This window comes from Alligator mississippiensis, chromosome 7 (assembly GCF_030867095.1).
Source record: "Alligator mississippiensis isolate rAllMis1 chromosome 7, rAllMis1, whole genome shotgun sequence".
NCBI lineage: Eukaryota > Metazoa > Chordata > Crocodylia > Alligatoridae > Alligator > Alligator mississippiensis.
Window position 1 is genome coordinate 73,184,401 of NC_081830.1, and position 16,317 is coordinate 73,200,717.

The 16,317-nt window shown below is 42.1% G+C and overlaps 1 protein-coding gene across 1 annotated transcript in view; it reads right to left on the reverse strand.

Annotated features, from left to right (window-relative positions):
- Positions 1–16,317, reverse strand: part of WDR49 (WD repeat domain 49) — a 77,759-nt gene that overhangs the window by 32,512 nt on the left and 28,930 nt on the right. Inside the window, exons 6-9 of the mRNA XM_014602761.2 lie at positions 14,649–14,816; positions 14,028–14,176; positions 10,480–10,713; positions 1,673–1,837 (exon numbers count right to left, since the gene is read on the reverse strand). Coding sequence (XP_014458247.1) covers positions 1,673–1,837; positions 10,480–10,713; positions 14,028–14,176; positions 14,649–14,816 — 716 coding nt within the window. The remainder of the gene's footprint in view (positions 1–1,672; positions 1,838–10,479; positions 10,714–14,027; positions 14,177–14,648; positions 14,817–16,317) is intronic.

The window sequence follows — 16,317 nt, forward strand, 5'->3', positions numbered from 1 at the left end:
GTTCAAGCCCAGAGTCTCTCATTAGAAGGAACTAAAACACCAACAAGCAAGTTGTACAATGGTTTTGTAACATGGTCAAATAATCACATGGAGATTTGAAAGAAGTTTATAACTTCATTTTAAGGTTTGACATAACAGCACTTGAATAGATGTCTCTAGAAGTAAAAAAAAAAACCAAAAAACCCCATAAAAACAAGGGCATTATAGACATGCTACAGGGGGCAGGGATGCTTTAATTAGCACAGCTCGGAGCCACGCTAATTAAAAGCACCTGAAGTGACACATGTATCAGCATCCCCATGCTGAAAAATGGTGGTGGGGCACTTTGAACTAAAGCTCATTGAATGAGCTTCAGTTAAAAAGTACTCCACTGCCATTTTTTAGCGTGGGGATGCTGATACACCTGATGATGGAGTAGCCTTCCTGCACATGTATAGGAGCCCCTAGTGTTTTATCTTCTGCATCAACTTAGTTGCCATTTCTGACTAAAAACTTTCCAGGCACAAAATACTAGGTACCACAAAGCTCCAGGGACTCAGAGAAAAGCAATGAGAATGACTGAGCATTAGGGTTAGGCATAGAAATTACACATAAACCAGTATAGTGATTGGAAACCAGTTCAAATCTGTAACACAACAGAAGTTCAGTGCACATAAACCACTTTCAAAAGAGTTGAAAACAGTTAAAGATAAACCTAGATAGATACGTTAGGTTAAATCAATTTATTTAACTTCTGTCCCAGGTCACCTCCAGATTTCACAGTCCCCCAGTATCCCAGGATGCTTTGCACCTCCCCTGCAAACCCCTCACCTCTCAGGGTGGGAAGGCTAGCCTTGGCCCATGCTGTGTGCTCCAGCTGAGCAGGGAGGTATGCTCTAGTGCCCCCCAGTTTCTGGCCCGGGCTACTGCAGGCATGTGGCTGCATTTGTGGAATCAAGAGTAAATGTCTGTTCACTTCCTTATGGGTTCAATCTACACAGTTTAAACTAAACTGCAAAGATTGAATCAATTCAGCCTCGGGCCTTTTGACTGTTTGTACTTAGCTTAAGGGGCATATTCTGTTTAAATTATGACAAAATCAGGTGGAAGACAGATAACGAAGAGGAAGGTAGGCAGGGCAGTGTGGCGCCTTATAGATTAACTCATTCAGAGAGGCATAAGCTTTCACAGGCTATAGCTTACTTCATCAGATGCTATAATGAAGCTTATGCCATGAAAGCTCATGCCTCTCCGAACCAGTTAATCTATAAGGTGCCACACTGCCCTGCCTTCTGCCTAACTTCAGACTAACATGGTTAGTTCTCTCTACTCAAAGAAGAATGCTAGGGGTCAAACCTGGCATCTCTTTCTGTTATAAGCACTCTTTTTTAAATCTATGGGAACATTTGAGTGGTGAAGGAAAATAGGATTTGCAAATTCTTTGAAACAGGAATATACCTTAGAATTTCTAGTTGGTAAAGCACTAGGTTTATTTAAAGCATTAGATGAGGAACTAAATTTAACTGCATTTTCCTGACAACATTATGATTTCAACAGCTTTTCTGTGCAAGGCTAATCGTGTGTGTTGGGGAGGGAGTCCCTGTTTTATAGCAGAACATTTTGGCCCATTTTACCTAGATGGAGAGGACTGTGAGGGAAGCAAATAGTTTGAAATGATTTCCTTTCACCACACCTTTACTGTCCCATCTGTGCTCCCTGTTAAGAGCCTTGTCTCACTTGCATCCAATGCCATAGTGCTAATCTCAGCATCCCCATGGCAACCGGTAAACTGTTTGATTTTCTGCCCAGTGTCGATCAGCCAGAAGGTAACGGTAGATCCTATATCTGAGCTGATTACCTAAGAGAAAATAGAAACCGTGATGGAATTAAAATGTATTTATAGGTATGCATGTGTATATATAAATAGACAGATAGATAGAGATGCATGTGTGTTTACATAGCTTGATTACAGCAATCATAGAATCAAAGAGAAATAGTGCTGGAAGGGACTCTCCAGATCATCAAGTCCAACCCCCTGCATGAGCCAGGATCATCCTCTTGTTACCTCTCAGCTCCCTGTTCTTGGGGAATCCTGGCACAGGATGCAGCCTGTCTGACTCGCAAAGAATTTTCCCCTACCTGAACAAGAACTGATTACGAAAGACAATGAAGATGCAGTGGGAGATACACCTAAGCGCTCCAGATAAGGGTGACAAGAATGAAGAACTCCCCTAGGTCTCATTTTGCATCCGAGATGGAACCAGATGACAATTCATTTACATGGGAGATGGAGAACAGAAAGCCTGAAGCAAAGACCACAGTGAATTCTGGGATCAGAAAGCAGGGGAGTACTGCATGATCAGGAATCTGTGCTCCAAATATTAATCAACCCACATTTACACACACCCAGCTCAGCATTTATCAGACCAATTCTAATCTGGATTTACAAAGACTTCCCCTCCCCCCCGCATCTAACCAGAACTAAGCAGAAGTAAAGGCATCTCAGGCCGTACATTCCCCGGTCCCACTATGGGAGGCCTATTTAAACTTGATTGACTAAAACTCAATTGCCGGGTTAGGGAATGCTGAGGCAAAGAGACTGAGTCAGAGGGGGTATGGGCAACATTTGAACAAAGGTAAAGGGTTCATCACAGCATCCAGCCCGTTGGAGCCCTGACCACAAATGCTGTCATACTTTTCCCAGGATGACTGGTGGAAGTCCTCCCCACAAAGTTTATGAACACTCCAAGTAATCCCCTTAAGTTTGTTAAAAGACTACAGGAAGATCTGGAAAAGTCATGCTAAGCTGAGGCCTATTCACAACAGGTACAAATACAAAACTCTGACACTGCAAGCTATGTATTGTTTCTGAAGAAACAATGAAGTATCCCATCCAGTATATCTGCTATCCATAAGAGTTTCAAGCGGGCTCCTAAGTGTCTGGTTACTCCTTAACCTTACGTTTTTCCTGGTTATTGATCAGTTTCTTGAGCTGTTCCAAACCAGATAACCCCTTGTTAATAGAAAAGACAATTATTTAAACTATTAAAAGAATGCTTTGAAGAAGCTGAACTGAGGGTATAAAAGCAGCAACATTGTGCTTCAAGAAAAAAAAGAAATCTTTCTGACACCATCTGCTGTTGTTCTCGAGAAGCTGGAAGAAAGGGATCATCTCCCTTCAAGGATTGTGCTAAGAACTTTACCTGTCAGCACTGGAACCCGAGTGCCTTGGACTGGTGAGACCCCAGCTCTCGCTCTCTCTCCCTTTCTCTTCTCTCTAGGCATAGATTTCTGAACTTAACTGTATTAGTTAAACTTGAGCTAAGTTTCCCCAAATACTTAGTGAAACCAGGGTAGTATTGTAATTGCTTGTGATTGTTTTCCTTTGCATGTCTATTATTACTAGTACCATTATACATTTCATATACTCAGCAATAAATCACTTTTATAGTTAAACTGGTAGTAACTGGGTGCATGTTTCCTTCTCTACTTTCCTTCCCCACTTGCTCTGCAGCAATGCTTCTTTTACCTAAGCTAAAGATCCCTGTGAAGCCCAGAAATACTGTGGGGTCTGCTCATCAAGAGGCTACCACTACTAGGACAGTTAGGGCAAAAGATTGGGACGTGCTGAGTTTGAAACACATAAGGGGATCAGCTTGTACAGGCTGATTGTCCCAGTTTGACTCAGACGTGCCCTTATGAACTGAATGCTGGCCCATGAGGGTGTCAGCTGGACAGCCAGCCGGATTCAGAGGTATTCTGTTCACCTGTGTGCTTGGGTCTGACTGCATTTTATTGTTACCTTAATAAAATGATTCCTGGCATATAAGGGTGTCAGCCTGTCCATGCTGATCAACCCAGCTGGGTCAGGCGTGTCACGTTAATCTGTGTGTGTTTGTGTGTATGACTGATTTGGTGACTGGAGGAACCCAGCCCCATTGAAACTGAGTCCTACAAGATAGCTCCTTTGGGGTTGAGGACTTGCAGAAGGGAGATATACAGCTCTGTATAGAAACACCAGTACACAAGCAGCACATTGTTAGAATTACAAAGACCCTAGAAATGTATCCCTAATAAATGAGCACACCCCAAAGTGATGGGCAAATCTGGTAACACTATACGAATCATGATCTAAACTCTACATAAGAATACCTTCAACTCTGACAACACATATATGTACTGCTTTTTGTCACAACCCAAAGTTGTGATTTTTTGTTTATGTGTGCGCTTCGGCACCACTAAATTATTTCCCGACAAATTTGTCATTTTCTTTGCACGGTAGAATTCTCTGCTGCTAGAGAACTCTGGTGCAACGGGGGATTTCCCACCAAATTGCAGCTTCTTTGGAGGGTGCATCTCTTTCTTGCACCGTAGTGATACACGTTGCAAAGAAGTTCCCGCCATTTGTACTAGGATCCACGCCATGTTATTGGCCGATTCCTAATTAGGCACACGTGGCGGCTAGCGATTGGCTTGCTAGCCGTACAAAAGGCTTGGGTAGTTTCCGCCCAAGCAGGAGGAGAGAGGAAGAGCGAGAGATTCTGTGTGAAGATCTCCAAGCAGTGTGGACCCTCGCGGACCCGGTGTGCCTCCCTTAAACAGGCAGAGAGAGGCAATAGAACCGAACCTACGGAGCTTTCGCTTCTCGCCTCTCCCCGTCACCGAGTGCAATCCTAGATGTATCCCTTTCCTGTAATTTCGGACCCCGCAGAGCCTAGCAAACTCCTGGGAAAACTTATCGGACCCGCGGAGCCTGAATAACTCCGGGGAAACTTTTCGAACCCAACTTAACTGGACCCGCAGAGCCTAGCAAACTCCGTGGGAGCAATCGTTTTGTCAGAGTCCTCCAACAAGGGTTCAAGTGGGAGCTGTGCCTGGAAACTTATCCAGCCTACACCGATACCATCTTTGGGTGTAAGTAAACAATCTTTTCAATCAACCGTTATGCCTCCGTGACTAATTCTAACTCACATGCGCAAGCCGCTTCGCGGTTTTCTCCCACCCCGCGTGCCCGGGCTGACGGCCACAGCCCGCGTGCACCGGAGACGGGTCCAGTACAACCCCGGTGAGCCCCCGGCTTGCCCATGGCAGCCAGAATGGGATCGGAATCACCGCCGCGCATGGCGACGAGGGCGGGATCGGGGCCCGGCCCGCACACTTTTATTACTGGCATTCAATCAGTCTTAGCATGTATTTTTTCCATCTTTGCCCCTTCCTGACATTAAAGGATTTCTTATCCCACACAATTAAAGTCTAGGGGAATGGAGAGGTGACTAGGATCCTTTAACTTGAGGGAGAAACTGGCAAACTTCTTAGCAGGGATGAAGCAAGTCACCTTCATGGACACGGCCTTTCGCTTGGAATCCTGGAGGCACCTTTAACAATATGCTTTGTGCTGTGTGGTCAGATAAATCTTCTCCACTTATTTCAAAGAATTGATCCACTGAGTAATGGATCTCTAAAATTGATCTATAGTAGGAAAGGTAATTTAGGGAAGCTCTCAACACACAGTAGCCTCAATTGAGAATTTAGTCACAAAACCAGATATTATAAATTATGAGTCAGTCAATTTGAACAGATTCTGAAGATTTCTTTCTTATATCCTTTATTCTGTGGGTGTGAAATTGTACAAAAAATAAAAAAGGCACATATGCATACTTCCATTTCTTGTGTACTTACTGCAGAGTCAAATTTTGCAATCCTCAGTCCACTCCAAAGTCAAGTGGGAGATTTGCCTGACAAAGGATCAAACCCCACAATGCATTTTCTTGGATGCAGTGGCCATCGGTAAGAAAAAACTAATCACTGATAGGATGTTACTGTTCTCTCTCTTTTCTTAGAATAGAAAATAAACTTCGCAACGTTGGTCTGGGATACTACTAGGATAGCAAGTAGTGACTGTATTAAATGAAAACCTGACACTGTGTTAAGGTTTTCATGTACAGAAATTACTGAAAATTAAGTGGAGATACTTTCGTTGTTTGTTCTTTTCAAAACACTTTTCCTCCTGGTTAAAATCATATGTTCCAAAATAGTCATCTATTTCTACTAGCAAGGAGTCTATAACTCCATTCCAATCTAATTTAAGAAATGCTAATCAGCGATTCCTCAGCAATCTTAGAAACAAAATGAAATTTCTCTCCTACGCTAATTCACATTTCAGGAAATGCTCTTGTTCTTGAGAATGTAAGTCCAATACTGCACCTGCCAGCATCCAGGATAATTTTATAACAACTACTGATCACAAATGCAATAAGCTACAGCAATTGGACAGCCCCATATTCTCCACCCAACACCATTATATTCTAATGGCAATTCTTGAAAAATTATTATTGGGTATTGGCCAAAAAGAACTAATGGCTTGTTAAAAGTACAAGTCTATTGAAATGAGGTAGTAGCTATTTAAGGTTTAATAATTAATTGAAACTTTTTTTTACATGCTGCATACTTATTTCATTAAGTTTCCTATGTGGCTTATATATGCAAGGGAGTGATTTTCTCTCTGCCAGAAGCTGGGTCATTGCAAAGCAGACTATTAGATTTTTGAATTTCAAACCTTTCTGAGTGATTCTTTTCTGTTTCCCCCAGGAAAATAATACCCCCCCGGTATTATTTTCTTACAAGCTTCCTTGGAAAATAATGTGCTTTTAATTCAGAAAACAGAGTAAACATACAATATTTCCTATCAAATGAATGATGCTCATCACAGTCAAAACCAGCAGGTGTTGCATTCAAACATCCATTCCCAAATCAACGTGCAGAAATATCTTATCTTACTCCTCTGAGTCTTTGCAACAGTTAGTCCACATGCTCCATGCAGAAATCAGAGAGAGGAACAAAGAATAGATAGATATACAGCTAGAGAGTTTTTAAATGCTCTGACTTAATGGTATGTAGTCTGGTCCATATACTACCAGAGGCATTTCTGATTTGAAATTTGGATTTCAGTTCACAGGGGATGCTTTCCTTTGACTGTCATTCAGAACAAATGATGAGTGTATCAATAGCAGGCAGTTCCACTTTTAAAGCAGAACTTGTTATATTTATGAGCTCTGTGTACAACAGCATTTTAGACACCTGAACACAAAATATACTCTTCCCCCACCTTACAGCAGCACTTCTTTTCTCTCCCTTTTTTCCCCCCCCACAGTAGTGCCTAGAAACCCCCACCAAGGTGAGTACCTTGCCTCAGCACAGTCTGGACATTTAGTAAGAGGCTTTTGCTGTCTGAAGAGAAAGACAAAGAGGGGAAAAGGGAACAGGCAGAGACTTGCCCAAGATCATTCTGCAGCATAACACCCCAGTACCCACATCCTACTGCCACCCCTTTCTGTTTGGCACCTACTATTTTGTACGCTCCCTTCTTCCCATTTTTTGAGTTTTAAACTTGTGCTGATTCTTTTAGAAATAAATAAACCCATTTGCAAGGAAAATATAATACCCACATCAGACAGATGTTGTACAAATTAAGGTCTGTCCTATGTTTTAAAGCTGTGATCTGCCTAGCTTTATTACCAAGCTAAGTCTGAACATCTAGAATGAGCCAAGTTTTTGTCCTTTGAAAGAAAGGTTTCTTTAGAATGGCTTTGTCTTAAAAGGACACCTGTCTCCCCTTTTCTATCCCTATTTTCTGTGACTCTCAGGAGTCTTTTAACTCAACTTCTAAACTGAAAACATGTGCTGTTCATTAGCCCAGACACACACACCTGTACTGCTTCATTCAGAAGCAGGCACTGAGGCTCAGTAGATAAATATTGCCAAGGCTGATTTAGCAGCTGGGTTAAGCACTAAGCAGGCATGATTTTCACAGGGAAAGGTAAAGAATATTGAAGTGAATTTATGCAGACCTTTGAACAGGGATCTTCTCCTCTCCCCTCTGTCTTCTCCTTCAGGACTTCCCTCTCTGTTTCACTCTTCACACCTTTCTTAGCTCTACCTCTCCCCTTGAATCTACCACACAGCTTTTATCCATCCCTTTCTGATTCCTGCTTTCTTGCATACACATGCAAACCCCTACTTTCCTAATGGCTCGCAGAAGGGGAGAAATCAATGGTAGCCCTGTCATCAGTGCTAGTACACTGACCATGTCTTGGTCCCCTAAATAAGCAATATTTTTTATGATGATGACAACAATGACAATGATGATGACGATGACAATAATAATAGTAAATCTTTGCTTCCTACAATATTTTGAAAATTTAGGATTATACCTTTCACCACTAATGTAGCTACCTCTCTTCCAGGCAGGAAAGGAATAACAAACAGCCAACTAAAATTGTGAGAGGCATTTAGGCAAAGTTCAACATGCAGAACTGAAATCAGTCCAGGACACCTACAACACTACTCTCCCCATAATACCACACATTCTCCACTGGTTGCAAGAGGTCAAGCCTTCTGTTTCCTATCTTAATAATGAAGTACCTTTAGCAGAATGTTTCTCCCTACCACTAAAGCTGAGGCGTTGCTTCAGAACAAAAAGCAAAATCCTTCCCCTGAATGACCTACTCACCAGTGCTCAACTTCTAGCCTGCGGGCCAGATCCAGCTGGCAGAGCCATGCCGTCCAACCCTTTGGAGACAGACAGGGGATCTGTGGCAACATTAATTGCCGTTTCTCTGTTGCCATATTGCAGCCAGAAGGGAGCCCAGTGAGCCAGATAATATGGCCCTGCGCACTAGAATGCACCCGTGCATGGCCAGATCGGGGCACACAGGGTTGTACCTGCACACAATCAGGCTGGCACGTGGAGTTAGGCCAGTGAGCAGATGGCTGTGGCATGCAGGCCCAGGCCAGTGCACTGGATTGTACCTGAGGAACCACCCCATATGCCAACCCTACATGGTATTTGGCTCATGGACTGACCCCTATCACTCCTCTGGCCCTGTGGGGCAGAGATTGAGCGCTGCTGACCTAGTCAGAAAGTCTCACCTAGTCAAATGCTTACCCAGACCAACCACATTTAGCTGTGCACTCTGACTGGATAAAAGCACAAGATGTAGAAAAGAGTTATCATCAGGCCTGTTCTGCAACAGGCTATGTATGCTGGCCTGCTGCATCCAGATTGAGCCCAATGACTCCATGGGACTTTATGCAGGCACAGAACCTTGCATGCTACAAAGTCTCACTAGTGATTAACTCACGGCCTGCATCCTGAAAGGAATTCGTCTTGAGGTCCCATCTCACACATTTGCCTTGCTCATCTAAATGCACACATTTTGCAATGGGAAACTTCCAGAGCATCAAATGGTAATGTAAGGAACCAAACTAAGAGAATGGCCAGCTGCAAAACCTGCAGTGATTTATAACCAATTACAGCTCTGTGCATGGTGTTAAAAAAACTGTTGTATGTAAAGGGACATTCCCTAAATGCACAAGCTTGTAATAGAGAGCAAGTACAGTAATATTTTCAAGAATAAAACAGTGAGCTAGCTTCCCTGGGAGGAGGCTGGGAAAGCTTTTACATATATTTATTTTTAACAGAAATTCAGATTCTGCCCCACTAAAACAGTATGGTTTTGTTTTATGTATAGTGAGGCATGTTTTTAAAGCATTCAGGATAGGTGCCCTTTTTCAGTCAGACCACAGCACTTCTGCCATGCTTTAAACATGCATTTGTACCAAATAAATGATTACAAAAAGCCATGATAATCTGCTGATATCCCAGATCGTCCCACAATATGCTAGGAGGTTTGCCTTTGCTGAATCTCAACCTGTAGATAAAAGAGGCCATTTGGGCAGAGCTCAGGAAAATCTATCACAGAGGCATTTCCCTGTATAGCAACTGTGGCTCTTCATTGAGATGCAGGTAGTGCTCCGATACCAAAGACTGCAGTGCATCATTAAAGTACTGTGAAGACAAACAACACTCACACTGCATACCAAGTGGTATTACATTTAACTGAATCATTTTATTATGAATACATCCAGGTCTGCCACTGTGAGCCACTTGTGTAAAATGTGCTGGCAAAAATGGATCTTCACTAATTACATTTCATGCATATTTCAGAACTATCCTCGGGGATACAGTAAGGTGGCTATAAAGAGGAATTTTCTAACGAAGTCCATTTGCAATTTGCAGCCATAGCAGGGCTGGTTTTCCACAGAGATAACTCTAGAACATCTCGCAGTGGGGATGTTATTTTTATTATGGGTGTTTCTTTGAAACACTGGGTATATGGATATTTTATATCTCTTTATAACACTGAACCTTTATTGGAAACTAAACTGCTTTTCAAATGACAGAAGTGTAAGAAATTCAGGTATTTTATCAGTTAAACTATACTGTTGGGATACTGGAACACCCATAGTCCTTTGCAGGAAAGTCACACAAACATCATAATTACCAGGCATCAGTGTAAGTTCCTTTCCAAAGCAAAAGGTTTCTCTATCTCCCTCTTTCATTTCACTTTCTGAGGTCAAATTAAGAAAATCATCTTGTCGAGGTGCACAGTTTCAAGCCCCTTATCAGGAAACTGCAGAAAGGTTCTTTTTTCCCCTTACCTGCTTGAAGACCGAATTGTAAAGCACACAAGTAACAGCTTCCCTATGACTTGTGACCCTTCTATTGGTTTCCTGCTTCATTTCCAACACCATCAGTTGGTTATTAAATGAGATGAAGAGCCGTCCATGAGCTTCATTAAAATAAAGGGTGGACTGGAATTCCAGACTCTTTGGGAAGGAGCCAGCAACTCTCTGGATGCACAGCTGATGCTGAATGTCCCAGATCCTTAACACCTGTGCACATAATGATGAAGAAATCATACTTTATCTCCATTTTTTGCTTCAGACAGCGTAGCAATGATTAGGTTAGTCAGGGCTAGCTGTGCCTTGCTTTGTTTATCCTCATTAACATTTACCATCGAATAGAAGCCACAAAGAGAAGGCATCTCCTGTCAATTTATTCTGTAAAGGTCTTGGCAATGAGCATTTTCTTTTACCATTATTATTTGTATAATGACCAAGGTCAGGGCTCAATTGTGCTATTCATTGCACAAGCACATAGTAAGAGAGAGTTTCTAGTTTACAAAGAGTGAAGGAAACATAGAGGACTATCTTGGCCAGGGGGGCAAAGCAGATCAGTGGCGCCAGCAGAACTAGAACCTGCAGAGGGGTAGCAAGTTCACTCGGTGCTTGCACGGAGTGGGAGCTATGACAATCACTGTAGACTATGAGAAGGCAATGGGGATGTGAGGGGAAGGGATCTCTTATCTGCCCATGCTCTCTGCACACTTACTGCAGCTGCTACCGCTGCCATGGCTATAGCAGCATCAGCTCCACAGCAGCAGACTTATGGTGCGGGCTGTCTAGGAGTTGCACCTGGTGCCCCATTTGTTCTCCCCCTCCCCCCAGATACACTGTTGGGCATGGGGCTGTGCCTCCTGTGACAAAATCTCCCCAGGGGAGTGCCATTCCACTTGCCCCACTCATTCCCTGCCCCCCAAATACGCAGCTGGGAGTGGGGCAGTGCTGCCTGGCTCCTATGGCTGAGCAGTGCAGTGCTTCCTCTGCAGTGGCAAAGACTCCCAGGGGGTATTCTGGTGTCCCTTCATAGTCAGCACCTAGGCTGGTGCACCCCCAGTGAAGCTACTGAGAACCCAGGCCTGAATCTAAATCTACTGTCCATTTCTTTTTGTACCTAGAGCCTGATTCTCCTCACATACATCCTCCTAATGTAATGCCATTGCTTCACTGCTTTGTACAGACACAAATGAGAGGATAACTAAAGCCATCCATCTATCTAAATATTGCATTTACCCATGGGAAAACAATGGGTGACCAGAATAGCCAGCACAAAGTCACAACATCAGTCTATTACTGTACCTACTGTCCTTAGAGATTTGAAAATATTACAGGTGAGCCTTATCTCCAATAACACAAGTCAGGGACAGGTCTGATAAAAATCTCTCCATCATACTGTATGAGCATTGATACAAAAGACTAATATGTTATGGAAACACCGTGGTCTGTTGTGCACATAAATAAATAGGTAACTTTTAAGCCATTATGTATGTGGTAGACTGTAAAGATGCATAATAAATACACAGCTGTAACTGCTGTAGGTAGTGTGAAATTGCCCTTTCTAGAGGGAGGAAAAGGGAAACTATTTTTTATTTTTCTTGACGGCATGAAACTGCGATATATCAATAACTGGCTGCAGGCAAGTCATTGCTTTGCAAACTACTACGTACGCTACTGTCAATATACCTTCCTTGATGCCCTCCACTAGCCTTCTCTTTCTGCAATGGGGCTCTCACAAGAATCAGAGACAAGTAATTGTGACTAGCGCTCATCCAGAACTCTGGTCACTGAACAATTGTTACAAGTACACCCAAAGTCATTTATCCATTGAAGGCCTTAAGCCTTTCTCATCTATTTCAAAACCCTGGTCTGCCTACCCCCATACAACTGGTGTCCCTGTTATTATTTTCTCTGAGATTATTTTCTCTGAAAGCCTTTTTATAGTAGTAGGCCTCTGGCAGAGATGGGTAAGTAGGCCTGGTAGGCAAAAGTGTTAAGTGGGTGTTTACAGGAGCATGGAGGAGGATGAGCAGATATGGAGCAATATGGCCTGCAGAATCCCACTTTAGTAAGTCATGGTTGAGATCCTGAATTTTTCCATGATGAAGCTGCTCCGAGGAACAGAGCTTCTGTATCCAGGGCGCAGACCTTCAAAGGTGCCTCTGTCCTGGTTAGATACACAACTGATTTCAATAAAAGTTAGGCTGCAAATACAAGTGAGACACAGAATAACCTTTGGGGATCTGGCCCTATATCTGTGAATCTACAACAACTATCCAGAAAACAGCAATGAAGCACATGCAAATTTGTACTTATTTAAAACAAGTCCATCCTTGTTTTAAATAAGCACAAATTGTCTTATCGGTATAAAGTATGGCACATTCAGTAACTCCTGTTATTTATCTCAGGTTGTCAAAATCATGCTTTTTAAAAAGGTGGCCTTTGTCCTCTCTGTTCCCCTTTCACTCCTCATTATATCAGAAGGCAAACGTTGCGGTTTCTACTGCCAAGAAGTCAGAGAATGTTCTTAGGAGTAGAGGGATGTGTTCTTTATTGTTAAGGCAGAGGCACTTAGATTACCATGCATTTATCAAAGTGAAATTCTAATATAATAAAAGGCTTTGTGTGTGTGCCCATGTGTGTGTGCGCACGCATGCAGCCAGGGGCAGACTGGGTGGCTGGGTGTGGATGTGCAGCCAGAGGCAGAGTGGGTGGGTGGGTGTGGGTGTGCAGTCAAAGGCAGTGGGTGCATGGCTGTGGTTGTGCAGCCAGAGGCAGTAGGTAGGTGGGTGTGGTTATGCAGCCAGGGGCAGCGTGTGGGTCTAGGTGGGTGGGTGTGTACAGCCAGGGGCAGTGTGTGTGTGTGTGTGTGTGTGTGTGTGTGTGTGTGTGTGTGTGTGTGTGTGTGTGTGTGTTCATAGGGTGAGTCCCACATGTACACCCACCATACACATGCACCCACACTCCCCTCCATTGCCATATACACAGACCGCCACAAACCCCATATCCACCCACACCCCACATATCCACACACATCCCCACATGCTCCTTCATCCCACATACCCACACATCCACAGTCCCCCACAAACCTATACCCCCGCCCCCATATGCACATACACTGTGTAACATAATACTTTAGCAATAACGGAAGAAACACAGTGTTAACATTGCTACTGAAAGATATTGAGTAGTCTTTAATGCTGATGCTGACTGCAATGTTCATCTCGGGTTTTGATCAGATCTTTCCTGGCCTTTCTAGTGAAAAGACTAGATCACAAACTCCAGTAAAAGTAACAGATGGGAAAATAAACTATCACATTCACCATGGGCCAGATTTTCAGGCATGCTTGGCACCTGCAATGGAACCAGACTTTTAGAAGTCATCAGTATTGAGCTTATTTGAAAATCTGACTGAAGATGTCACAATGGGAGCTGCTGTGTGTTGAGGATCATTGAAATGGGAACCAAGTCTTTTTTGAATACCTGCCCTGTAGCTCTAAAAGAGTCTTGCCAAATAAAGACTACTTTACCTTGTCCTTTGAGAAGCTGAAAAGCTGCTTTCGTTCAGTAATGAACTGGACAGCTATTACAGTGGCAGAATGGCCTTGTAGAACTCCAGCAGGTTTGGATGTGACATAAGGGTTCCAAAGACAAACTTGGTGATTAATTCCAGCGGTAGCTATTCAAGACCACAAAGCAAAATAAATTAAAATCAAGAGGATTTTTAAAGGGAATTTTATTTTAATTAATAATAAAGAAACTGTACCACATCTTTGACAAACGCAGTGAGACATCTTTGATAAATGAGAATGTGTTTATGTTTCCAGTGAATATGTTGTATCAGTAGTGACTACAGTGGTTAATAGTGCATAACAGTTTCCTTTCCAGTCCCCTGTCTTTGGTTACTCATCACTTCCCTAAACTTTTGTTTTCTAAGCAAAAATTTCTCTTATACTTTTTCCAAAGCTTATTTGTCTCTTGCCATCATAAACCAGCACTATAAATAATAACACAAAAAGCAAGGGAAGTCAGCCATTTGCTCTTATAAATGGGAAAGAAAATGTCTATGCAACATGCAGCACAGAATACTAGACCTTCTATTGGTCTCATCCAATACATTAAAGGGAACAAATTACTTCTTTTTAACATACCAATCAAGTTGAGTCGGGAGTGGAAGTCAAAAGCATTAACTCCCCGGGCAATGCTGAAGGATGTAGTTGTAAGATGGGGCTTTAATTTCTCTCTCCAAGCCAGCACCAGTGTATTAATATTACTGGTTGTACTGGAAATAAAGGCATCTAAAGAGGAGCTGTATGCAACTAAAAGAGAAGAGAAAACACTTGATTTCTTATAACAACCCAATCAGAGCCAGTTGCATAAGAAAACAGGAATTTTAAATCTCAGCTACAGTGTAGTACAAAGTCTGTGGAAATCTCTATGGTGAAATTACCGTTGCCTCAAGATCCACAACAGCTCACAGCTTAATCCTGAAAGATGATGAGCTCTCTGGCCACTGGCCACAACTACTCCTATGCTTAAGTGCATAGTTGGATTGTGACGCAAGCTCACAGCATATAGTAAGGAAGCAGTTCATAGAGCACCAGGATTTATATAGACAATGGGATTTAATCCTGCAAGATAGTCTATCACTTCCAGGACTTCAGTAGCATTTAATAATACTCAGGATACTATAATTGGAGAAGAAAGAAATCTAATTTGGCAATATATATTGCACCATTCTCTTTACATAATGAAGCCTTGATTATTTGTTTCGGTACAGAGACTTAAGGAACACTGTATACTACCAACCATCCATCTGATAATCCTTTATGAATTACAGAGTTGTATCAGAATCTGAGTTCAACAGGGATTTTTCAATTTAAAATTGATGGCACAATTTTGCCCAGTGCTACCAAGCTAGTTATTCTTCATTCTGTAAAACAACACTGAGATTTAATGTTTACAATATGCAGTAATTATTCCAATACAGATATATGGTTACTCTGCAGTAATTACTAAAGGACTTAAAGAATAACTATCAAGGAAATTACTTTGTTATTTTTCTGCTTTAATTTCAAATGTTGTAATTCTTGTCCCTGTGGTCCATCCAGACAAGACAAATGGGAAATTTAAAAAACTCAGGATGTTCCTCTAGGACAGGAATCTGTAGGTTACAAGTGACATTTATAGGAATAAGATGTTGTGTGCTTCAGGAGCCTGGTAATTTACACAGTTTGTTACAAAGACATAAACTCGTTCCTGACTAAATTGTATTGTAAGTCAAGCTCCTTGGAGAAACATCTGACTAAAAGGTGGTGTTAAAGTAATTTCCATAACATCAAAGTATGTGACAAATTAAAATGTTCAGCTGCAAGGAGAAGGAGAAAAGGGGCAGATTGAGATAAAAAAGAAAGTTTCTTTATCTTAATGCTCAAACATCAGTTGGAGTGCAAACAACACAAATATTGCCATGATGATATCTGAATCTCTATTTAAAATGTCACTTTATTTCCCAGTGTTTTGCAATAGCTAGCTGTATTCATGCAAAATGCTTTTTAAAATATTCTATGTGCAAGTGATCCTCTGCAGGTGCAGATCAGCACAGCTCCATTGATTTCAGTGAAGTTATAACAATGTACTCCACAGGAAGATTTGGCCTCACAGTCTTCTTATCACAAGCATAATGAATAACAATTTCACTCCATTCATACATATGGAACATCCCAAGATTTCCTACAGATGCAATCAGAAAAGTTAAGAATGAGGAAGACCTATTGGATTCACAGGCTTCTAAACATACAGAATACAGTCCTCCAAAAG